The sequence below is a fragment of the Dinoponera quadriceps genome, unplaced genomic scaffold (genome assembly GCF_001313825.1).
Source record: "Dinoponera quadriceps isolate SergipeBrazil2010 unplaced genomic scaffold, ASM131382v1 scaffold2872, whole genome shotgun sequence".
In the NCBI taxonomy this organism is placed as follows: domain Eukaryota; kingdom Metazoa; phylum Arthropoda; class Insecta; order Hymenoptera; family Formicidae; genus Dinoponera; species Dinoponera quadriceps.
In genome coordinates, this window is record NW_014556992.1 from 949,358 (window position 1) to 974,464 (window position 25,107).

At 37.5% G+C, this 25,107-nt stretch overlaps 1 protein-coding gene across 12 annotated transcripts; it reads left to right on the plus strand.

Moving 5' to 3' along the window:
- Positions 1–379: 379 nt before the first annotated feature.
- On the plus strand, positions 380–24,536 carry LOC106748524 (dynamin). Of its 12 annotated transcripts, none has more exons than XM_014627152.1 (20): positions 380–1,325; positions 2,752–2,825; positions 3,682–3,831; positions 3,926–4,129; positions 4,209–4,401; positions 4,495–4,704; positions 5,040–5,057; positions 5,461–5,660; positions 5,770–5,915; positions 6,448–6,605; positions 8,442–8,468; positions 9,566–9,737; positions 9,889–10,131; positions 10,354–10,365; positions 11,056–11,262; positions 11,739–11,914; positions 12,023–12,028; positions 12,465–12,653; positions 14,586–14,681; positions 21,797–24,536. In XM_014627152.1, exons 1-20 carry the CDS (start codon positions 1,162–1,164, stop codon positions 21,858–21,860), a joined length of 2,709 nt encoding a protein of 902 aa, XP_014482638.1. In that variant the 5' UTR covers positions 380–1,161; the 3' UTR covers positions 21,861–24,536. The 12 variants fall into 12 exon arrangements, with proteins under 12 accessions (XP_014482638.1, XP_014482636.1, XP_014482647.1 ...); XM_014627150.1 differs by lacking the exon at positions 10,354–10,365 and adding an exon at positions 10,760–10,771 and having other exon boundaries at positions 381–1,325; XM_014627161.1 differs by lacking the exons at positions 10,354–10,365; positions 14,586–14,681 and adding an exon at positions 10,760–10,771 and having other exon boundaries at positions 381–1,325.
- Positions 24,537–25,107: the final 571 nt, after the last annotated feature.

Here is a 25,107-nt window from a genome sequence, read left to right on the forward strand (position 1 = left end):
TTCCTCTCGGCCGCACCGCGTTACACTTTCTACACTCGAAACCAAACGAATATACGCCCAGCTGTATTCAGGACGAAACAAAGATGTATAGCGTTGACTTTGAGGGAGAGGAGAGGAGAGCGAGAGAGAGAGAGAGAAAGGGAGAGAGAGAGAGAGAGAGAGTACAGGAGAAACGAGAAAAAGGCGATATATAGCGAAGAGAACAGACTCGAAGTTGCATCATCGATCGAATGGAGTATCGACTGTCGTCCGTCATATCGGGAGGGAACGTCGTTCGCCGAATTTCCGTCGCACGGCCCGCACGCGCAAACGTACGAACGTACGTGCGAAACGCTATGTATACGTGGGACGCGCGGGTGTAAAAAGGTCAGAGCGTCGACGGACGCTCGCGCGAACGATATGGATTTTATCTCGCAGCCGCTGAAAGTGGGTCACGACGGCGACGGACCGCGGTGTGCTTGTGCGCACGCTTCGATTATCGATTGAACCGCTTTACGGGTTCTCTCTCTCTTTCTGTTCGCACAAGCGAGTCTGTCGTCGTTGGTCGCGTAACCGCTTCGAACCGTTATTTACGCGAGCGTGTCCGCCGCGACGGCTCGCCTTTTCCACGGGAGAGGCTCATAAATCGCGCGCGCGTCCCGTTCTCGCGTAAACTCGCACTTCGTGTCGTTCGCTGCCGTCGCGCGCGCGACGCGAGAGAGCGAGACCGATGCGAGATCGGTAAAATCGCGCAATTCACATTATTGTCGTTTCGCCGCCGCTGCTACCGCCGCGGTACGAAGATGCGGTGAAGTGAGCCGCGGAACAGCCAGGGAACCAGCCGTCAGCCAGTGCGCGCGCGAGCGAGCGAGCGGTCCGTTTTGCAGAAGGAAATCGGCCATCTTGCTTTAGTGCGTGCTTAGACTCCGCAACGGGCGGGCTCGCCTCCGTCGGCCACCCTTTTAGCGGTCGTGCATGTGCGGGCGGTGGCAGAGCATTGGCAAGGTAGCAGCAGCAATCCGCTGGTGAATCACGAACCACAGCGGAACCACGTACACACGCATCAGTCGTAAGAGAAAGAGCGCAAAAGAAGTAGAGAGAGAGAGAGACACACACAGAGTGCGCAAACGAGCGAGATCGTGTGTCGATTTCCGAGCGGCGTAATCGCGGCAATCCGGCGGGATGGCGGGCAACTCGGGTATGGAACAGTTAATCCCAATCGTGAACAAGCTGCAGGATGCGTTCACGCAGCTCGGTGTGCATATGCAGCTGGATCTGCCGCAGATCGCGGTGGTGGGCGGCCAGAGTGCGGGCAAAAGCTCCGTCCTCGAGAACTTCGTCGGCAAGTAAGTACTCGACTTCATCGTTCAGACGTATACTCAGTTCTCCTCGACGTACCCAACCCCTTCGGAGGGCACGATCGCGATGTCACACAGTTTCGATCGACTCCTCGCGCAATATTGCGTCTCAAGTCCGAGGCTGATCTATCTCTCGCCTATCTCCAATGGTAACTTTATCAAGTAGATAAAGGCGGATCTAATCATACACGATCGATTAACATCAGCGCGATCGACCGGTTCCCTCATTGTCGGTCTATTCCTTTTAGCTGCGCTCTCCTGCTCTCGGTATCCTACAATTTTTCTCTCTCGTAATTCCGGACGCACCACTGGCTGATTTGCGTGCCGAAGGTGTAACAGAATGCGGCCGGGAGCGATGGACCTTTATTTCGATCTCGCTACGATGTCTTCGTCGACACGGAAGCCTAGGCGTGGCGAAACACGCACGGTTTTTCAGCTTGACCTTAACGTCGTCGTCGTCGAGAATCGTTTGACAGCTGCGGTTTTGTCGACTATGTCATTCGCGCCGCGAAACGCAAAACGAAACGAACAGGAGTAAGGAATCTGCGAGCGAATAACGCCCACGGGGCAACCTGTCAAACGTCTTCTCCTCGGCATCGTTACTGGGAACACTTAAAAGCGTCCGTTCATGCGCAAAACGGCAGCGGGACGCCTCTACGGTCTCGTAGAGCGAACGCTTCGTCATTCACTGGTTATTCTGACATCGTGGTTGGACGAAAGAATTCGACAATTATTTGGAACATCAATTATGAGACTGAAACGTCCGTGATAGGAGCGAATCTAATTGACAGATATTTCAATGAAATCTCAAGTCAAGCATTTTCAAAATTATTATTTTTAAGTAAGAGAATTATTTAACTTTTGATTTTAACTATTTTTTGTGTCTAACATTTTTAAATAAAACACCGTAATATTATGTAAAAGCTGTTTTTACAAGATAATAATATTAATAATTATTATTTTATAATAGTTTCTAAAATTTCTTATGACGTAAGACTTGTCATACCACATTATATAAGTTATGTCCATGGTGTCACAATAATATATTGATGTGATGTGATTTTATAGAGAATAATATAATATTATCAAATCCAGTTTTTTAATATGAAAAAGCTGGAAATGAAAGAAATTTGACAAAAAATGTTTACCTTTAGTGATGACTCACTTTACTAGGGAATTTAAACATGATTTAATACTTCAAAATAGTTTTTACCTGTCTGATTCAGATGAATAGTCAATGTGTCATTGCTTTGTAGTAGCACATTGCACATATATATATATATATATATATATATATATATATATATATAATATGCATTTTATAATTGTACAAGAAGCATTTGATTGTATAAGATTGTTTAAAAAATATATAATTTTACAGTATATCATAACAATAAGTATGTTTCTTTTTCAGAGACTTCTTACCCAGAGGTTCAGGCATCGTAACAAGAAGACCTCTTATCTTACAGCTGATTAACAGCACAACTGGTGAGTCATGATAAATAGGACTGATTATAACATCTTTTCTCTACTGTCTCTATTGATAACTTACTTGTGTTACTTGATGACTGAAATTCAATTAGTATACATATATGTGACAAAGTATGTTGATATTTCACTTTTATAAAGTTATGTATTAAAAACAATTTAAGGAATGTTGAGTCTCCACATGCTTGCAATATCATCTTGTTAACCTACTGACCTATAGTTATGAGAAACATTTTCTTTTTAACGAGGGTAATGCATAATGCATTTACTCTATTTATAATGTCATTCTCTGCCTGACCTTCGTTGGAAACATTTGTTATGTGGCATCTATTGTGGCATCTATTGTGCGTGTTTATTTTCCACACGACATTTGTTATGTTTAATAAATCAATTATTGATATTTCTAATTTGATTACTACATTCAAATAGATTTAATAAAAGTCACAGTATATTCAGTATACTGAACTGCAGTTATTAAGTTATCATGCTTATCATATATCATACTTCCTGACCTTAAAATTCGTGAATTTGTCATGTATCATACTTCCTAAGCTTAAAATTATGATAAGCAAAAAATTTGATATATCTTCTTTTAACAGTAGAGGAATATAATAGATGATGAAATGCATGAGCAATTTTACACTCTTTCTGCATTTTATACACATTTGATATTATATATATTTCTTCTTTTTATATTTTATATATAATAGTAATTATATTTTATAGAAATTATATATATATATAGAAATTATATTATATAAAGATATGTAATAGAATATTATATAATAGAAATTTTTATGGATAGGAATTATTTTAGAAACTTAAGTTAAAATATTCTTTTTTTGTTATGTTTTAGAATATGCGGAGTTTCTGCATTGCAAAGGGAAAAAATTTATTGATTTCGATGAGGTGCGGAAAGAGATTGAGGCAGAAACAGACAGAGTGACTGGAAGTAATAAAGGCATCTCTAACATACCGATCAATCTTAGAGTATATTCACCCAATGGTAAGCATGATACAAAGAAGCTTTATAAAAGCTTTATAAAATTAGAAAAAAGATGATTTTCACTTATCAAGTATATGTTCTCATTTTTACACAGTCCTGAATTTGACACTGATTGATTTACCTGGACTCACGAAAGTACCAATCGGAGATCAACCACCAGACATAGAAGCCCAAATTAAAACCATGATTTTTCAGTTTATAAAACGTGAGAATTGTCTTATATTAGCTGTCACACCAGCCAATACAGATTTGGCTAACAGCGATGCTCTTAAACTCGCTAAGGAAGTGGACGTGCAAGGTATATATAATCGTTGAAAGTATTAACGTTAATATCCCTTCGACTTAAACGTTAATTTGACATTTGATACTGGTACAAGGTGTACGTACAATTGGTGTCATTACTAAATTGGATCTCATGGACGATGGCACCGACGCGAGAGATATCTTAGAAAATAAATTATTGCCATTGAGAAGAGGTTACATCGGTGTTGTCAATAGAAGTCAGAAAGATATAGAAGGCCGAAAGGATATAAAAAATGCTCTAGCAGCAGAACGGAAGTTCTTCCTCAGGTACATGAACTACTCTAGACGTTGTCACATATAGGGAAATAAATACGTTTTTGCTTCCTCAACAATACATAACTTCTATTTTACTTTTACCAGCCATCCGTCTTATCGTCACCTAGCAGACAGGTTGGGCACACCGTATTTGCAGAGAATTCTCAATCAACAGTTAACAAATCATATCAGGGATACCTTGCCGGCTTTAAGAGATAAGTTACAAAAGCAACAATTAGCTTTAGAAAAGGATGTCGAACAGTACAAACATTTCAGACCTGATGACCCCGCAATCAAAACAAAGGCCATGTTACAGTAAGTGTATCAAGAATTGTTTCAACGTCTCTCGTGTTCTAGTGATCGATTTTCGATGTATCTCAGTGCTCGTCTTCCATTCATAAACTGTGTATCGTGAGAATCACAAATGCATATCTTATAGCAGAATATATCATACACATATACATATATATGTATTCATATAACAACGGAATCTTCTGATGAATGTGTTCTGTGTTTCACATTTCCATTGTAAATAACAATCATGCAAATGAGTTTACAATCTTTTTACTTCTTTATCTCTGTTATATTTTTTTCTATTTCATGGGTGGAGGGTCTTGAGGTTTTAGAACATTTGTTTTTTTATTTTCCAGATCAATTCAAATGTATATGTAGGTATCCCTGTTTCCTCTTTTAGTTCTTCATTTTAACAATTTTAGTAGTGTGCCATTTGCATGAAATTTTAACAAAATAAAAAATTGATCGTTACGTATATATTTTTATTTGGAGAAATTATTTCACAAAACTATTCTGCTACAAGAAAACTAATGAAATTGCTAACAGGGGTTTCTCTTTTTTGTGTTTTAATACTAGGACTATTATCTGACATGGTATTGCATTTATAAGGATAATGTATGACACTCCTATTATTGTAAGATTTGCAAATATTAATTCAATAACCGATATTGGTTCAGTTTTGTGAATGGTAGATAACATCGAGACTCTCTACCCATGTAACTAATATTATTGTGTAACACGTTATATTACACCAATTGATAGCAAAATATTTTTAAGGATGATACAACAGCTTCAGTCAGACTTCGAAAGAACTATAGAAGGCTCAGGTTCCGCACAAATCAACACTAATGAACTCAGTGGCGGCGCTAAAATCAACAGACTCTTCCACGAGCGTTTCCCATTCGAAATTGTGAAAATGGAATTTGATGAGAAGGAACTCAGGAGAGAAATCGCATTCGCCATCAGAAACATACATGGTGAGTTTCTTTTGATTTCTTTCTTCATTATTTGATACAAGAATGCAGATCGCATAATTAAACTGAAATTTTGCGGTATCAAGTTACTAACCGAATCTCAACTTGACAGGTATCAGGGTAGGATTATTCACTCCAGACATGGCTTTTGAGGCAATAGTCAAGAAACAAATAAATAGACTTAAAGAACCAAGTCTCAAGTGTGTAGACCTAGTCGTGCTAGAACTTAGTAATGTTGTACGCATTTGTACAGATAGGGTGAATATAAGTTTTATAATTGTATTTAAAGAGATCCCGGGGTTGTCCTGTTTTAACGCAAATTTCTTTGTACTATACTCGTTATTGGTTATACAGAATTAAAAATACTTCTGCACGTTAACACGTTGGATGCTATATATAAAAATTCGACTCCCTTGACGGCATATTTTTTTTTATTTTAATTAATTCAAATATACTTTAAAACAACATGCTATAGAGAGAGAACTCCCAGCTCGATCTAAACATTGAGTCCGCACCCAATGTGTTAATGTAGGCGAAGACAATTGACTTCGTTCGAAAAGCGAAAAAAAGTATGTAATTTTTTTTTTTTTTTCATTTTTCGAATAAAGTTAATCGTCCTCGCTTATATTAACGTGTGTATTGTAATTGTGCAAAAGAATTTTTAATTCTATGCAGCCAGTAATGGGTACTACAAAATTTGCGATAAAACAGAACGCCTCCAGGATCCCCTTAAACGTTAAATGCCATCGTTCACATAATTCTCACGCACCAATTTTTGTGTAAATTACAGATGTCGCGTTATCCTAGACTAAGGGAAGAGACAGAACGTATTATAACTACACACATCAGGCAGCGTGACCAGATGTGCAAGGAGCAGCTGGTCCTGTTGGTCGATTGCGAGCTCGCGTACATGAACACGAATCACGAAGATTTTATCGGTTTTGCGAAGTAAGTAATCCTTAAATGTTTCTCACTGTTTTTTCCTACATGTTACTTTAGACTTAATTATTATTTGAAATAATAAACATTATACGGTCCGAAACATTCAGTTTCGATAAGTTGGTACATCTAGTCCTACATGTCCTTTCGTTACATTTGTGCTTGCCGCTGTATTTTCCTATTTTTTTTTTTATGTTAATTTCAATAGCCACTGAATAGCAAGAGGCATTATGTAATGTTGTTAGAGTATTTAGGCAAACTTGTATGTTTCAAAACGTTGCTTTAGTTAAAACGGCATTAGCAATATATAATTTCACGTGTATTGCATTAAAAAGTTTTACAAAAGATTCTTACATAAATACATAATATTCTACGCATTATATTTTCTAATAGTACCATACTTGTGCAGGCGTAGATGACCTTTTTCATATGCATTATATATAAATATATAATATTCTACGCACATTATGATACATTGTTTTTAAATCTTGTTTGATACAAGGAGATATTTTCTTTGATAAACACAGTCACATATTTGATTATATTTCTTATAGATAGAGTTTGAAAATTATATTCTTTCATATACATAAAAATTATTTTTAACAATATTACGCTGTAAGAGTCTCTTTATAATTTTAAAACATGTGTATTGGAGTAGTTTTAGGTTTTTATATCGTATTAGACAATAAGTAATAGAACTTGTTTAATTTTTTCGCTACTAAGACCTGTTACGAAATTATCTTTAGGCACTAAGAGTATCTATAGTTGCTTGATAAAAAACGATCTTCTATACCGTATGATCGTTTTTCGACCAGATTTTAATATAGCGAAAAGGTTAATGCGGACTCAAGTGATTTAGAACATAATTATAAAGATAATTTATTAGTGGAGATTTTTAAGTCAATAGATCAGGATTCAACTTTCTTTGGAGACGTAACGGAAAGACATATTACACGTGATTGCTGTGTCAAATTATTTGTTTGCTTGCCACTATATTTTTCTTTCCACTCGAGTTATTAGCGCATATACTTTCACAGTCGGTGCATGTCTTGCTAAAGTCAGCTCACATAGCAATTTTCTGGATCACATTCTGACAAACATTCTTAGCTCACCCTTAAATCTAAAAATTACATTAGAATTTAATGAACAATAACTTTCCAGTAGATATACTGTTACCTTATCTATTTAATGTACACTTGTATGACACTGTGCCAAAGTCATACGTAAGTACATTAAGCTATATATGATCTCTCCTAGGCATTTACCTTGATAACATGTTTACCTTTAGCTCATTTTCATTACTTAACTGCAATTAACACAACTCGAGCTTTCATACTGTTCCGTTCATTTGACAACTAAGAATGTAATCGCGTAGTATTAACTGTAAGATTATCAAGTATCTTTCTAAATGCAGCATACATTTACAACCATTTGAAATGTAGATGTAGTTGTTGGTTAAATATAAAAAAATAAAGGGGCCATCGGCTTTTACATAAAATCGATAGTAATGTTGACAATACAACGTCATAAAATTGCTCAGATCTATAGATAATGTCGTTAGGGATAAGGCATACAAATTCTGTACGAAAATACGCATTTTACCAATATTTATCTTTTTACATTCCGTTAGCGTATCTTAGAAATTTAGTTATCTTGGAAATTTAAACAAATATTAGGTAAAATTGTATATAATTTATGATAATTTCTTAAACCTATCTATATGAGATTATGTGTGCCTTGCCCTAATCAGTGTAACATGGGCTTGTTGTCCTGACATTATATTTCTATTCATTATCAACTTCTTCAAATTTCACAATTAAAGAAATGATTTAATTATATCGGCAGCGCTGCAGCCAGTAGCCATAATGCAAGGTAAGAATATTAAAGTACATTCCAACAAAGATTTACACTACATTTTTTTTATCCCTTTCCATTTTTTTCACGCTCTTTCTTTCTCTTACGCTTATCCTTTTTTTTAAATATATCCTTGCTTCCACCTTAAGTTGATATATTAACATACAATTATAAACCAGATTTCAGTATTTTTAAGCTTGACGTTGTGTTTATCTATTTTTTGAAAGGTTTTTAAATAGGTGCGCGAAAGATATCTATTTTTTATTCATATTCTTTTCACAACTTGAATGGTTTGCTATATCAATTTTTGGCATAGTTAATCAACAACTAATCGACAATGAAAAAAAAGAACATTTATATAACTTGTTACATACTAGGACTGTTATGAACGAAAATAATTGTTAAGTCATCTGTATCATTCATGAGACTCTTGAATACTATATTTCATGCAGCATCAAGCCTCTTAGTTTCATCACCTTATAATCTGTTTTGCGATGGATGTAATATGTGCTTATGTGATCCTTTTGCACCATAATATTGAAATTTATTGCAATGTTGACCAAGTGACGTAGCGACACACTGTATATGTTCGTGATATGCTAATGTGTTGTAACGTAGCTGTGCAAACATTTGCTTAGAAACATCCGAAGCTGAATGAAACGTAACATGCATGAGGCGATATATAAATTTCGCGATATTTTAAAAATTAAGTGAACTTGATATAACGGGGTATTTTCATACGCAGTGAATTTTTTTGAAATAGTCATGTAAACGTAATGTTGATTTGTAGATAAAGACGCAAAATATTGTTCACGTCTACATTATCGCTCTGTAAAAGACAGAGTTCAACAGTATTCGTGTAAACGAAGATTTTTGACGTAAATTATCGAGATAAATAAAAACGTTAACGTTTTCTTTGCTCGACAAATGTACATAATAAAGAAATGAATGTTAGGATACCTATCCTGCTAGTGGTCTTTTTTATTTTTTGTTGTTTTTATTACTTATTACAAATGACTAATGTAAGATTTGATGACAACAACCCTCGCAGTTGGGTACACGACGATCTCTTTGTTTATTTGACGTTTCATTATACATCGTAATTTATGTTACAGTGCACAACAATCCTCGGAAAACGCCGTTAAAGCTGGTCGACACACATTAGGCAATCAAGTCATTCGCAAGGGTTATATGTGCATACATAATCTCGGAATCATGAAGGGCGGATCGAGAGATTATTGGTTCGTCTTAACGTCGGAGAGTATCTCTTGGTTTAAGGATGAAGAAGTAAGTGTCTCACGATTATAGTCTATCTCATTTTTCAAACTGTGTTATATCATATGTTATATCTTAAAAGTGATGTTACGCTATTACATACGTTGCGGCAGAACTAATATTCGACCACAATATATAATCTATTCTATTTTTATGTATGAAGGAACGCGAAAAGAAGTACATGCTGCCTTTGGACGGATTGAAGTTGCGTGACCTAGAGCAAAGTTTCATGTCGCGGCGTCATTTGTTTGCGTTATTCAATCCGGAGGGAAGAAACGTCTATAAGGATTACAAACAACTGGAGCTCAGTTGTGAAACTCAAGATGATGTTGATTCTTGGAAGGCTTCGTTCCTGAGGGCCGGTGTGTATCCTGAAAAATCAACAGAACAAGCGAACGGCGAAGAGGTGAGTGCATTGCTCTGATACGACTTAATAATTTTATATGTCACCCCGTATGATAATTATTTTATATCGATTTATTTGTATCATAGATGATGTTTAATCGTAAATATCTTTTACTCACCATTATTAGATTTTTTTTCCTAATATGAAATAACCGACGTAATCAACTTTGTATTACAAGAATGGTTTATTGTATTTATTAGAACCTATTTTAATTTATTTTAGGATAAGCAGAGGGTGAGTTAGTAAAGGCAGCATAAAGAGAAATTTTGTTTTCGATTCGTTAACCGTGTGATGACGTGATACAATTGCGTTCTCAGAGAAACTAACCAAAAGAATGATATCGTTGCAAATTGTTTAAACATAAACTTTGTTCTCGCCAAAATACAAGAGCAGAATATGCGCGTAGAATTAACATTGAATTCCGCAGAGGATTTATATGCTTTCATAAAGCAACATTAAAAAACTTGGTGAATATTGCTATTCTCTTGAAACGCCTGTGCATAGTGTGTAGATTTTTTTATGTATCTTCTTTATGTAACTCTTTCTAAAGTAGAACTAATAACTTTTTATATTGAGTGCATAACAGTAACTGTGTTCTTTTTGTCTCATATTTAAATCGACTAAAAAGGAAGGATATGAGGTTGGTATCGATCGTGTTTTCAAGAGTTGCACATGACACTCACACGAGCATTGGACACCTCAACCGATCACACTACTGCAGAAATGCTAACAACATTACATAATATATACATATTATTCGATTTCGAATGTATTGCTAAATCTCTTTAGTCTGTCTTGCGGTACTACAAGTGTTATTTTTTATTTTTTTACATGTACCTTTAGACATGACGTTTAGGACCATTTTAATTAAAAACATTAGCAGAAGATGTGAAATCTCTTTAATTCTTATTTTGGTCCCTTCAGGGTGGAACAGAGGGTCAGTCGTCAATGGATCCTCAGCTGGAACGTCAAGTGGAAACCATCAGGAACTTAGTGGATTCATATATGAAGATTGTTACGAAAACTACTCGTGACTTGGTCCCAAAGACAATCATGCACCTTATTATTAACAACGCTAAGGACTTTATTAATGGAGAATTGTTGGCGCATCTTTACGCAAGCGGTGATCAGGTAAAATGTTACATATTTTTCTCTTTGGTGAGCTTTACCATATTTCCTGTACATCTTAATCCCGAAACCATGTTATACAAGCAAATAAATTAATCTATCCTATTATTTCCCAGTCAGTTGAAGATAAAATTAATATTCCGAAGATATTTAATGACGTTGTAATCGTAAGTATCCTCACCCTTCCCATCCCTTCAATTCACTACTTCGCCCGGAACATGTGTTCGCAATTTTGTAATGAGATAAGTTCAGTTTAAGCTTCAACTATTTTGAAACTTAAAGATTCTCGGAGTTAAACTACAAAATTTGTTTTCTAATGTTTCAAATTAGTTTGCCAATATAGTTAATATACGTCTTGAAATGTTAAAAAATTTTTTAATTTTTATAAAATTTTGTGAGAACTTTTATAAAAATTGAACCAGTTATTTTAACTCTGTTACTAGAGAAAAATATCTAAATTGTACGGGAATGTTTTACAGGCTTCCATGATGGAAGAGTCTCCTGAAGAAGCACAGAAACGAGAAGAAATGTTGCGCATGTATCACGCGTGCAAGGAAGCCCTTCGTATTATCGGCGACGTCTCCATGGCTACGGTTTCAACTCCGGTACCACCGCCCGTAAAGAACGACTGGCTAGCATCCGGCGAGAATCCAAGGTAACCTTTATGTTATTCCTAGAATTATCTGTCGCGCATTTTACTAATTTCTCATCCTTACATTTGGTACCGTCTGCTTTGCCATACATTTGAACACCGTTGAAACAGTCTTGGGTAAGATCTTTTACATATATGATGTATTTATCTTTATTTTTTTAACGGTTTTATATCTCGAGATTTATTATTATTATTATTATTATTATTATTATTATTATTAAGAATATGGCGTTCACGTTTATGCACGCTTTTTGCGTCAATAGATTTTCCTTTTGTTACGTAATTGTGCTTCTTATGTATAAGCTAGATTAATATTGTTAGAGAGCTCAATGATATTTTGTTTTCACTTACACACACGAAGTTGATTATTGATTCAGTTAACAGTGAAAGAAGATGAACTGCTTTACACGCGTTCAAAGATGAAGATGTGATCTTTCTCTTTCTCTTTTCGATTTATATTATTTGTAACTTATTTTTCGTCTCGATAGACGGCGGATTCGTAGTACTCGTGTGGCGCAAAAGAGTCGATGATAAGACGCATTCTACATTCTAGATTATCGCCACCATCTCCTGGTGGTCCAAGACGCGGAGTGACACAGCCACCACCTCTTTCTAGCTCACGAGCACCACCACCAGTACCTGCAGGTGGCCGGCCAGCGCCAGCCATCCCTAATAGACCCGGTCCTGGTGGACCACAGCCAACGCGAGCTAATCCAGGCCTACCTCCACCTATGATACCATCGTGAGTACAATGCTATTTATATAATGAGCACATAGATACCGAATTCCAACTAGAAATATCGCAAACGAGATTTTAAAACTTGAGTCACGATTTCATTATGTCCTCATCAAACGCAAGTCTCTAACACTGAGTCATACGCACGTCAAGTTGCAATTCTCTCGATAATGCCGCGATGGTCGCGTGGTCGAAGTTCTAACGACACTAGAAGTCGTTTCCGGCAACCTGTGTAACTACTTTCCGTGCAAACGCGAATGTGAAAGAAATAATACAGCTTCCTCGAATGTTCGTCTGTACTGAGAACAAAATAGCTTATGTGACGATTGGGGGCTTGGGTGCTAACTTCACTTTCTATTGCAGGCGCCGACAATAAGTCTTCGCACTAACTCTCGCCTATTCGCTACTAATCAATACGTGTTCGTTGCATATAGTCGGTGTATATTTTACACAGAACACAGTTTTCCAAATATGTTACCATATTGTCTGTCTGCATTACACTTACACAGAGATAACGAAATGTTAAGTATAGGGATGTGAAAATCACACGGAAATTGTCGTTCCAATTGTCAAGTTAGTTTTGCACTGAGTCTTATGTTGTCGATCCTAAATGAGCTTCCAAGTTACTTAACCAATTACGTTTTTTCGTACGTTTCGCCTGCGTGACACGACAACGATGTACTTCTTAGGTGATTCAGTGATCGATTGAAATTCAAGAGATGGTAGGGTGTATAACTGTGGTGATATTTCTCGATACAGTATTGTTTCCGTATTATTTAACGTTATACGGCGTCTGTCAGCTGTGTAATAATTTTAGTCGTATGTTATATGCATATATTCTACATGTACAATACTAATCTTCTCTTCGCGCAGAGATCGACACACCCCCTAATTGTAGCTATATCTTAGCACCGATGATAGTATTTGGAACCTGTGCAATACTAAATATTTCCAAAAGGTACAACTTTCTTGTTCGTAGCAAAAGAAATGGAGATATAAATATATAAATATATACATAGATGGAGATATATACATATAAATATATACATAGAGTCACATTCGTTTCATTGTAAATTACTTTGATGAAGCTGTACATCATATGTGTATATATCGTTGAGAATATTATCAAATAAAGGAACATTGTGTTCTTACACGGCAGATAGAGATATAACCATTTATTCACTTTACTAACAGCATGACATTTCGATAAAATGCGACTTGAAGATATGTGTAACGGTTGCGTCTCTTCGAGGTCTGTCGCTTTGTCTATCCCAATTCCGTACTTTACCATCGATACACACATGTGTTTCACGTAACGTTCAAACTTATCAGGTATATCCTATTTAACGCGAGCAAGTTCCAGGCTTCTCAATCGCACTTTTGCTACACGTTCCTTATCATCTAAATGTTTTATATGAAGCGTTAACACCAATTCGAAACTTGTCAATTACTATTTACGGACAAATGTGTCGGTGCCTGCATTACGATTTACCGATAAAATGAAAAATGAAGAAGAGAGAGAACGCAAAAATAGCCGCATATATATTAATTGTTACGTATTTGTAAACGGGAGCTTTATAAAGCTATTGTAGTAGAATACGAAGACTTTTAAGAGTTGCTCATTCGAAATATCGGACGAATATCGCGTTATTTACGAGACATTTTTATAACTACTGTTACGAGGAGTCATATACCTTCATATAACGTTTCTTTGTCTCGGATATATGCATATAGTGAGACATTGTGCACGCTTCGTACACGCGGCACGCGCATTAAGCAAAGTTCACGTATATGACGTATATCACGTGTATGACGTATGTTTCTCAGTAGAAAAAACAGAAAGAGATAAAAAAAGAAGCATAATAATAAAGTAAAAATAGAACATCAGCAAAAGTGAGAAATCTGTAGTCAAAGCTGGGTTATCCGTGGTGTGTTTAGTCGAGGGGGTGGTCTGCAACAGAGGGTGACACAAGCTGCGACGCAGGCTGCGACGCAAGCCGCCGTGAACGAGCTGATGGATGCGTTCAAGATCAAGTAAATAGACACATTCCCACGTTGAGTTTCGAGTTGTACCCTTAACAACATAATAATATACATGTATATGGGCATTTGTTTGTAAGTTGCGCCAAGTAGATGGTAGACTGTTCAGGGTTGAGAATGAAACTAATTCGGTGTCCCTTTCACTTCGGACGGATCGTTACTTTTAACGAAACTCTCTCCGCAACAACAACAACAATCGCTAATTTGATCCTCTCTCTGTCTAAGTTTCTCTCGTCTCTCTCCCTGTGTCTTTCTTTCTCTCTTGCATGATGTTCACGAATTTGAATTAACGGCCATGCCTTTTGAGATTCGATCTGTACGCGCGTGTGTGCACATAACATATTTACTTAACGTGCATATTTGCCGTAGAAAATAATCCTATAAGAATATATATCTCTGTATTATAGCTCTCTAATGAATATAAATATACATACAACATACATACATATATACATATATGTATATCTATATGTATATGTATATATATATATATATACATATATATATACGACACTAGAAGTCGTTTCCGGCAACCTGTGTATATATATATATATATATATATATAAGCACTATACCCACTTTGCAATACTCCGTATTACTTTCGATGGTCTCAGAGAAACTTGATTACGGTCTTTTCCAAAATCGCAGATCGAGCAATAAGATCTTTAACCGCTTCGTAAAACTGGAATTAAAGTACGACGGGTCAGGAAGTTATGAATTAAAAATATATATTATAAATGTGTGTAAAGAGAAAAAGCCGGATTCTAATCGTAGAGATTAGCGCAGTTAATCTCATTTTTATTTGTTATTTTCACACCGCGCGCTGGTGTGAAAAATCGCAGGTAGTGTTGTTAGAGCAAATTCTAAGCGAGATTAGAATCTTCTTCGAAACGATGTATTTGCATCCAGTGAATCTATCCTGGAAAGTCTACCAGAACCCGATAATGTGATCGACAGTAGCGTCGCATTAATTATAGAAGAGTACATTCCATCGTTGAAAAGCGTGAGTGCGACAACGCACATTACACACACACACACACACACACACACACACACACACACACACACACACACACACACACACACACACACAAACACACAAAATTATATATAGACATTGTGGTACGCGGTCGTGCGTCAGAGCCGCATCCGATATATAATTGAATTGCGATATCGAAAGGAAGGCGTCGAACGCACGCGTAGTTGACGGTAAACGAGAAAATGTCATGCTGTTGGGAAGGTAGCTAAAACGAGTTATGAATGTGTAATATCCAGCTTGTTCCAAAACAGTTCCTTCGATGACCGAAAGCGCTATAGCATTACATACAAGAATTACCGTAAAGTCTCTTTATTTCTCTCTTTGCCTCTTTCTATTTCCTGTAACATTCACACATTACTGTTTCTCTTGTAGTTGTTATAAAGGAAAAAAAAATATATATATATAATATTATATAATATTATATATAATATAATATTATATTAATATTAATATTTATATTAATATTATATTATATATAATATATTATATTATATAATATATTATATATATAATACATATATATACACACATACCGCCTATGATACTATGTAAGAATATAAAGAATACGTAACCCTTACGAGATATAAAGGAAAAAAAAAATGTGCTCAGACATAGGATGTGATATAGCGTAGAATGCTTCGAGGATTTTGCATGAAAATCCGGAGTCACATACATACGACGTTTCCTCTCTGAATAGTCGTGAACGGAGTAACGCGGTAACCGTACCCTATCGAGAGTAATATAGTGAACCGTAACATCACGCGCATTGTACAATGAGCGTGCGTACATCCCGCTCGGCGGGCGAGGTTCAGGAGCGATGTGTTGTGCATTTTGTATTACCTTGTAGTTACTTCTCCCCTGAAGCTCCTCTGATCACGCTTGCGACTCAACCGTATATATGTATATACGTAAGAGACGAGGTGGAGAAACATATATTGCAGTCTTTCCTTGTAATTATCCTTCTTTCGCGTGTCTTGTGACGCAATACGACGTGCCTCGAGATCTGTACAGTGACTCGCATGCGAAATCTTCAGTTGTTCCGCCATCCGACGGAAAATCGGATCGAACAGCGCGACGAGAGCTTTACAAGCTCACCGTGTGTGATCTTTATTTGTGTGATGCTCGAAAAGTCCCACTGCGAAGGTGGATACTACTATTGCACGTGGAACAGATTTACGTTTTCATTTGGAATATGTTCGCGCAACGACCCAAGATAGGGTGACTCAATGGCGGTAATCGAAGTGCAATTACAAAAAAGAAAATATTATTTTTCGTTACAGTAGAACGAAGAATGTCTTGAATAGACGACGAAACTAGAAGAACTCCGGTGACGGGGGGGAGACTCGTATCTCCCGTGGTCGTTGCGTTATTCATATTCTAAGTAATTTCCACTCGAGTGCGTCGTGAACTTCAATAACGCGGACCAGGAGATGCTGCGAATGTTAGCACGTTGATCTCGCGTTCTCCATTCAGGTCGATATCAAGAAGGCCTAATAACGTTCCTTGAGCTCATTTCGAACTTCTTTGCAATGCCAAAAACTTGCTTCTTTGACCACGCTCATTTTCAGCGACTTCGTATTGCGACAATTCGATCATTCGTCAACGCGTCTCGAAAGCTCGCAAAATTCGCTCGCTCCACCTTCGAAACATGTCGTAATCAACCGCATTTGGTTTTGAGTACACCGCTGGACAAGAATATTGAATACAAATTTGTGGTTCGGTTAGACGACTCATCAAGTTTCGTAGTACTGATGTCGATGTTGCATGTTACATTCGGCGCAGATCGGTGCGAATGCAGATTATAAAAGAATCCCGCGTGCAACTCCGCAAGTGGTATACCTATTGTAATGTTATTGTACAGTGTAACTTGTATACGAACATGCATATATACATATTGAGCTATTGATTCTTCACCACTGCAGTCGGAATTAATTGGACGCGTCGAGCTAACAGGAAAAGTGATTATGTATGAGACAACACATGATAAGGAATATGATTATTATTATTAATACTATTATACAAAAGAATGCCGCTATGTATTGTAAGAAGATATTCGTAGATTCGTTTAGCGCGATGCATCGTGTTGCACACTGATTAGAGTTTTTCCATTCTTACGGAATAGCGTCACTCTCTCACGAGATCGTGTTGTTAAGACGAAGAACAATGAGAAAATAGGAATAAATAGGAGTCCTCTCGCGAGGCTGTCGTAGCTCTTCGATCGAGCATATCATACGTACGTGTGTTGCACCCGAATATTGTTAATCGAGACACTTGGAACCTCTTTCGATTTACTTCCGTACGGATGTTCTATCTTCCGATACTGTCACACACTTCGCGGTGTTTTTGCAGGGGAGTTGATGAGTTTTTAGCTGAATTCATGGAGACGATATCTGTGCGAAATGAATGTATATGAAATTCTTTGTGTCTCACGAAATGTGTTATCAGAGCGACAAGAGATTCGCTCGTCTCATCACGTCACGCCCGTGATTGCACCTGTAGAGAGAAAAAGAGAGAGATTCTCGCGCTGAATTGTAATATTATAAGTTACAATGTTATATATATATATGACAATTTTGTCCGTGCGATAGCTTGGTGGAATAGCGACGTCGAATCTTACAACGAAGAGTTATTTCTTTCGGCGGAATACTGAATTTATATCCCGATTAAGAAGTAATTTTATATATGTTTAACTGAGTAGTTTATATATAGCTATGTGTTACACATACATATTTTACTTTCAAAGGTACTAGTTTCTTCTTTACGTTATGCTACTTTATGACGAGATTCGCAAAGATAGCCGAGGCCCGATGTTAATCGCAAACAACTGCGCCGGGCTGGTGAATATTGCGAAAGTGATTTCCACAGTGTTCACGGAAAGTTGCTTACAACAATACATACGTACATATATACGTCGCGATGCAACATACACACTTTTACTCTCGGCGGATTAGATATATGCTTCCATCTAAAAGCCTTATGTGTCACACTCTAGTTACACTATGCTTATCTAGTGTAAATCCAACATCGACTAAATAATGTAATTTAATTGTACACCGCCGGTCGAGAATCTCAAGATCGCCGCGCGTATATAATGTTACAAAAGGGAATATATAAGAACAAAGAAGAAAAGAAAACAGATGCAGAGCGGGGACGGTAAAATATTTCGGCCGAAGCGTGAATCGCGGGTTTGCTAACGGCGGGATAGTTTTGATATCTCGAAGGGCCCGGTACAGGCGAAGCTCTGATGACTTTCCGTGTTATCAGGCTTATATTGAGAGATAGAAAGATATGACAAAAGAGATATTCGACGGATACACGCGCGCAGAATGAAATTTCCTCGAACTTGTCGTCAATGTGTGCGTGCGTGCGTGCGTGTGTGTATGTATGTGTATATATACAAATGATAATTAGAAATGACATCGAATGGGCGCGTATCTTCTCTCTACTCTCCCCTGTACCGAACCCTTCGGTCGTACGCGGGCAAAGTAACCCCCAATTAACGAAATAGAGAGAGAGAAAGAGCCTTCGATAAGCAAAACTTCGCGGCCATGATGATAAGCGAGAGCAACCCATACAGCAAAATCACTATGTACTTCTAACTCTTCAAATATAATCAGGACGGCATAGTTCTCGTCGATTACTAACGAAACAACATTACATTGCCCTTGTTAATTTTTATACCATAATATATATATGTATTGATTTTTATAACCATTTTTATTCGGATCGAACATGTAAATCCGACCAACAAACTGTAACTGCATTTTGGGCAGAAATGCGAATTTTCTCCTCCCCCTTGAGATATATTGTTAACAAAAAGAAAAATGAAGAAGAAGAGAACAATTATTATTATAACACACATTGGAGGGTTACTTGGCTAAGTTCTTGTGCGGTACACCCCAAAGAGACACGTTGTAATATTGCGCTGTGTGTGCGCGTACACAACACTGTTTTACTGCAATATAAATGTGTATATAGGGAATATAATATGTTATAGAATAATATATCTATATGCGTGTATGCGAAGTACACGTATATACGTATGCGTACACACCCGTACGCGTATGCGTACATACGTGCATGCATATGCGCGCCCTACGTCAGTGAAAAATAAGATTACGTGAAAAAGGAGACTGCCGCTCTCACGAACGGTCGAAAACGCATTTCCGTCGAGGTTATCGCGAATTCAACAATATTTCCTCTCCCTTGTTGAGAAAACGGAGGGAGAGACGTGCATTTTTTTTACGTTTACCTGAACCACGACGAAACTCACCGGAACTCATCGTGAATGTATCCCCCCCGTGCACGGGGATGCGTATTCGCGTTCTGCGTACTTTCTTTTAGTAGCTCTGGAACCTCACGTTTGTACGACCCTACGATACGTTCTCTTCTAATTCGTACGAAATTATTTTTCCAAGGTGTTATTCGCTGTCTGTGGTGACGAGTGTGTTCGTCCACGAGATTCTTATTAATTCTCATGAAATGAGTTGTAATTTTGATTAAGGAATTTCAGTTAAATCGCAAAATGGTCCAAAGGAAGGACCAAGACGTCTGTATGTACAGGTTTCAGATATATTATTCAGATATATTATATTGTAATGAGAATGTCTTCTAAATTCGTTCACGCTCTTATACCTAGTATTTGGTTCTTGTAAGCCTGATTTAAAGTTAAATTTATATAGTTTTAAAATTTCGGGAAGAATCCGTTTTTCCCCATTTTTCCGTGATTTTTGTTCCAAGGATACAAAAGTTCTGTTAGAAAAATTCACGTATATTCTGTAAAAACCTGCCATATTAATTTTTTGATAAGAAATGAAAAACCGGAAAATGGGGAAAACGTGTTTTTCCAAAACTTAAAACTATAGTTAAATTTGACTTATGAGTCACAATGTTATTTTTGTTTCTTCTTATTTAAAGATCTCGTATTAGCATGTATTACTGAATAGTTGTAGAACATGTGATCATCTATTTTCGAGAAAACTTTATTACCTCTGAAAATCACATGCTGGTTTGAAGAAAGAAGCGCAAATGAATTATATCTCAATTGTTTATTCATCCTTAGTGTAGTGCCGATACTAGTAAGATACGGGGCACGACGTGTCATGCGTTCTTATTTGTGTTAATCGATTCTTCGTGTAAGGTGAAACCAATGCGATTGTTTCTTCTCGCTGAATTAATTTCTGCTTGCGATTTATCGCTAAGGCTTGTGCATGCTGTGCGAATCTATTTCTTTCTAAGACCCATCATTATTCGTTTGTGTCACTAATATTTCATGATGTTATTAATTCTCTAGTATTAGCACCTCGCCACTCATGTTTCACAATGCAGATGCAATCTTCAGTTAGTGTGATATCATTTCCGTTAGACCTCAGCTTGTGACGCTATCGCCATGAAATCTGGATGTTCGACTAAAAGAACAATAGCCGCTCAGTGTGCATTATACATACATATAATTAGATGAGCTCACCAACAGTCGTAACTGTACAGTTAACAGTAACATTACTTCAATATTATCATATCTCACTCAACGATATAACGATCAACGATATAAATGTTATATACACATATGTAAATATAATTTACTTACATTGTTGAGTGGGAAATTATAACATTGATGAAATGTTAGTTAGTGTGCTCATGTATACTGGGTAATTATTATCGAATTATTAAACGACCATTGTTAACAGAGAGACTGTCGGTTTGTTCTTTTTAGCTGAACTGGTTACACTAGTTCAAAAAATTTGCGCACACTGAAGTGTGAGAATACGTACGCTTCAAATGTTTGAATGTGTATGTACATTTCTTGAACTAATACAGCTAGTTCAGTTAAAAAAACAGACCATATGTAATTACACTTAACTGACGAATTTAGCCGGACATTTCGACGTGAATTTCTCAAGCCTCCCTACGTCTCGCGTATCGATTCCACGTTCTTTTTCGTTCTCGGTGATCGTTTCCCTCCCCCCGCGACGTGCTTCCGCTTTGAATATCGCGTATAGCGCGCGCGCGTGTGTATACATACACATGTACATTATTGACACTCACTCTATAATATCTGTCTGTGTTGTAGGCGTCCTGTACCCAATATTCCTCCCCGAATTCCCGACAGACCGTACTCCGGCCGACTAAACTGAGCTAGTCCGAGCGCGCGGCGCAACAACAACGACAACAACCCGTGCGGAAGACGCACCAGAGGTGTGTACATCCGACGACGACGACACCTCAGGGAGAGATCTCGTGACCGATAACGGGCCACGATAGAAAGTGGAAGCTCAGCAGGGCGAAAGCCCAGCAGGAAAGAAAGATAGAGAGGGGAAAATCGTCCCTGGCGTTGAAGACGAGTAGTTCTGTTCTTCGAAATGAACGTTTCGTCCGACCGACCGACGTGTCACTATCTTCTGATCTCAACGGCGTCGACGTCGCGACTCGTTGACGAGCTCGCCGGCGGAGACGAACGCACACGAGGAGAGGAAGAAGGAGGACCGTAGCAGCGGAGAGCGGGCGAGGCAAGAAGGCTGTGCTATACGCGAATAGCGGAGGAAAGGAGAGAAGGAGGGACCAAGAGAAACGAGTGCGCGACGAAGGGAAAAGAGAAAACGGCGCCCGGAACCACATGTGGTGACGGGGCTGCCGAGGGATCCCATCAGTCACCTTCTCAACTGCTTCTTTTTCTTACATAATGTAGACTTCGTCTTCTATCTTATTTATGCGGCTAGATGCGTTAGATTACGTTGTAGCTGCTAAGTATTAACACCTGGCTCGACGAAAGCGCCGAGTGTCTTTGTAAGAAATAACGTTTCGTTCGCGACGCCGATCGAGATCTTATGACGAGACGGACGAGCCGGATATACATTTATCGTTGATTTTGCTCAGCTGCTGTTAGTGATTTATACGACTTGTTAAACGTTGCGTTGATCAGTATTATCGAACGAGTCGGTGGGCGTAGTAGAACGATAGCGCGCGCGAACAATTCAGCCTTTCGAGAAGTCGAGGCTACAATATTCCTGTATAGCTCGACTTCGTTGTACAACTTTGATACGTTAGGTTGACACACGAGCTTTGTAAAACGTATCCACGAAAGAAAATCAAAAGATGGTCAACACGGTTTGTAAGCAATTTTCATTCTTTTACTCAGCCATAAAAGCAACTTCACGAAATTTTTCAATTCTTTCAGAAAGAAATCATACGATCGTTGTTTTGTTCAAAAATCAGATTCTTTTATCCGAAGACAAAAACAGCTTCACGAAACTAGAAGTTTATTTAAAACCAAAGGAGGGGTTTTAATAAGGCTGTCTTCCTGCCTGCACTAAATCTTTTGAAAGGTATGTTAATCTCTGTTAGATTGGCTCTTCATATATTAGTATCTTAATTAAATCTGTGGAAAAAAGAACAAGTTGGAGTTAATGCGGAACAATATAGAAATCCAGACAGCACAATGTCTAAAATCGGGACGTAAAACGTTTTATGTCCCGATTTTAGACATTGTGCTGTTTGAGAAAGATCAAAATAAATATTTGAAAAGCAGATTTTCTATGAGCGATATAAAATATGCATTTTATATTTTTATATAATGCAAATATGTCCTGATTGCTTTTTTTTTTTTTTCTTAAACATACGGCAAATTTATTTTTAGATTGAAGAAAATCATGAATTCTTAGATTTTCTGATCGGAGTAACATGTTATGGGTGCATTTTTAGCATCCAAACCTCATGTAGTTGAGAAAAGATCATTTTTTCGAAGTACTCGGAACTTAAACTATCAGACCAACGTAATTTCCAAAAAAATTCGACATAGGCAGAAAAATAGCTATGTTGACACTCCTTTGATATAAAAAAACAACAAAGGTTTTCTGTCAACCTGATTTAATTTCAATGTAATAGTTATTAATAGACTAACTATAAGAAATTGTCAAGCGCGAATAATTGAGGAGACTCTCGATTACTTTGAACGCAGTTTTGATTTCTGTTTGGAATATTCAGGCTGTCTCGTTTTTCTCGTCGTAAGATTCGCAACTGGAACTATTGTAGAAAGGACAATTTCTTTAGCGTACATGATGAGAATGGGCAACCCTATTACCTCGATTGTAGAAGAACTAATTAGAACGGAAGGACACTGAGAGCGGTATTAATAGCCAGATTTTATATTTAAGATCGTTTTAAGTTTATCTTCAGATGCTGTACCGAATTATCTCTCAAAAATGAATTTAAGACGATCTTAAATATATCGGACTATGAATACCGGGCTATGTCGCATCTCGTTTTGAGAAGCGAAGGAGGGGAAGGGGAAAGTTCGATCGAACACGGTATCAGCATTCCAGAACGCCGAAATTGTACATGATATTACGCGGAATATACGAATCATCATTGTGATTAACGTTGTTATCGCGGTGACGCGGCGCACATCCTTGTCACTAGCCAGTCGTTTCTTCTTTTTGGTACAATAACGATGCCATTTCACGGATTGACCGGCCGCGTCGGACAACGAAGATCGCGTGGACAGCTTAGCCATCGATGGTATGTATAACGGAAGGGAAGAAGAATTCATATTTATTTCGAGCAATCGTGCAGAAATTCGTTTATCCGGGCTGCGTGCGCGGCACGTGCGATTTTTATGTGTATCTTTTTATATAGATATATTTTTTCATCGTTAGCGTTTACTAGCCCGCGCGCGAGGACAGCGGCGATAGTGCGTCACGAACAGAGGAACGATAATCAATCTCTCTCTAACGCGTGCGTCAAAATCGCGACAGAAACACGAAGTAACGAAAATTGTACATACGAAATATTACGAATATAGTATTATGCGCGAATACGTGTACATGCTAAGAAAGAGATGAGATGGAAGAGGAGGAGTCTTTTGTATTACCAAACTTTACTATACTAATACGCTAATAGCCAGTTAGCTATGGTACTTGACACCGACTGACGAGGAGAATTGTACGTAGGAACATACGATCAATCAAATAAATGATATTTAATACGCAGCTTCGTTCGATTTATTGACGAAATGAGTAGCACTGTTTCTGATTGGATTTTGGTAAAAAAAAAAGTGCCATTACTTACATTGATATCCTATATTATGCGTATACGTGAATTCGTGTATTATCATTACGTTACATTACTGATAATAAGTTATTTTATCATTCTTAGTATAAACGGAAGAATATGATTTTATTCATGTGATTGTAAGGAAATTATATTTTAATGCGAGAAAACTTTTTTTTTATATATTTGACCATGGTAGTAACGATTTATAGTAACTGAGGTAGGTGACAGTCTCTTAACTTAACCATGTCGTTAAAATAGTTTGATATCGAAGATGCGATGGAAATTATTAATTGTCATGCGACTTATTATGCGACAATCGCATAACAGTGAGAC

Excerpts from the sequence above, each read along its gene's own strand:
- LOC106748524 (XM_014627152.1), top strand. The coding sequence starts at position 1,162 with ATGGCGGGCAACTCGGGTATGGAACAGTTAATCCCAATCGTGAACAAG. Across the intron at positions 9,738-9,888 it reads CTTGGTTTAAGGATGAAGAA|GAACGCGAAAAGAAGTACAT; the intron begins GTAAGTGTCTCA and ends TTATGTATGAAG. Across the intron at positions 14,682-21,796 it reads ATGGATGCGTTCAAGATCAA|GCGTCCTGTACCCAATATTC; the intron begins GTAAATAGACAC and ends TCTGTGTTGTAG.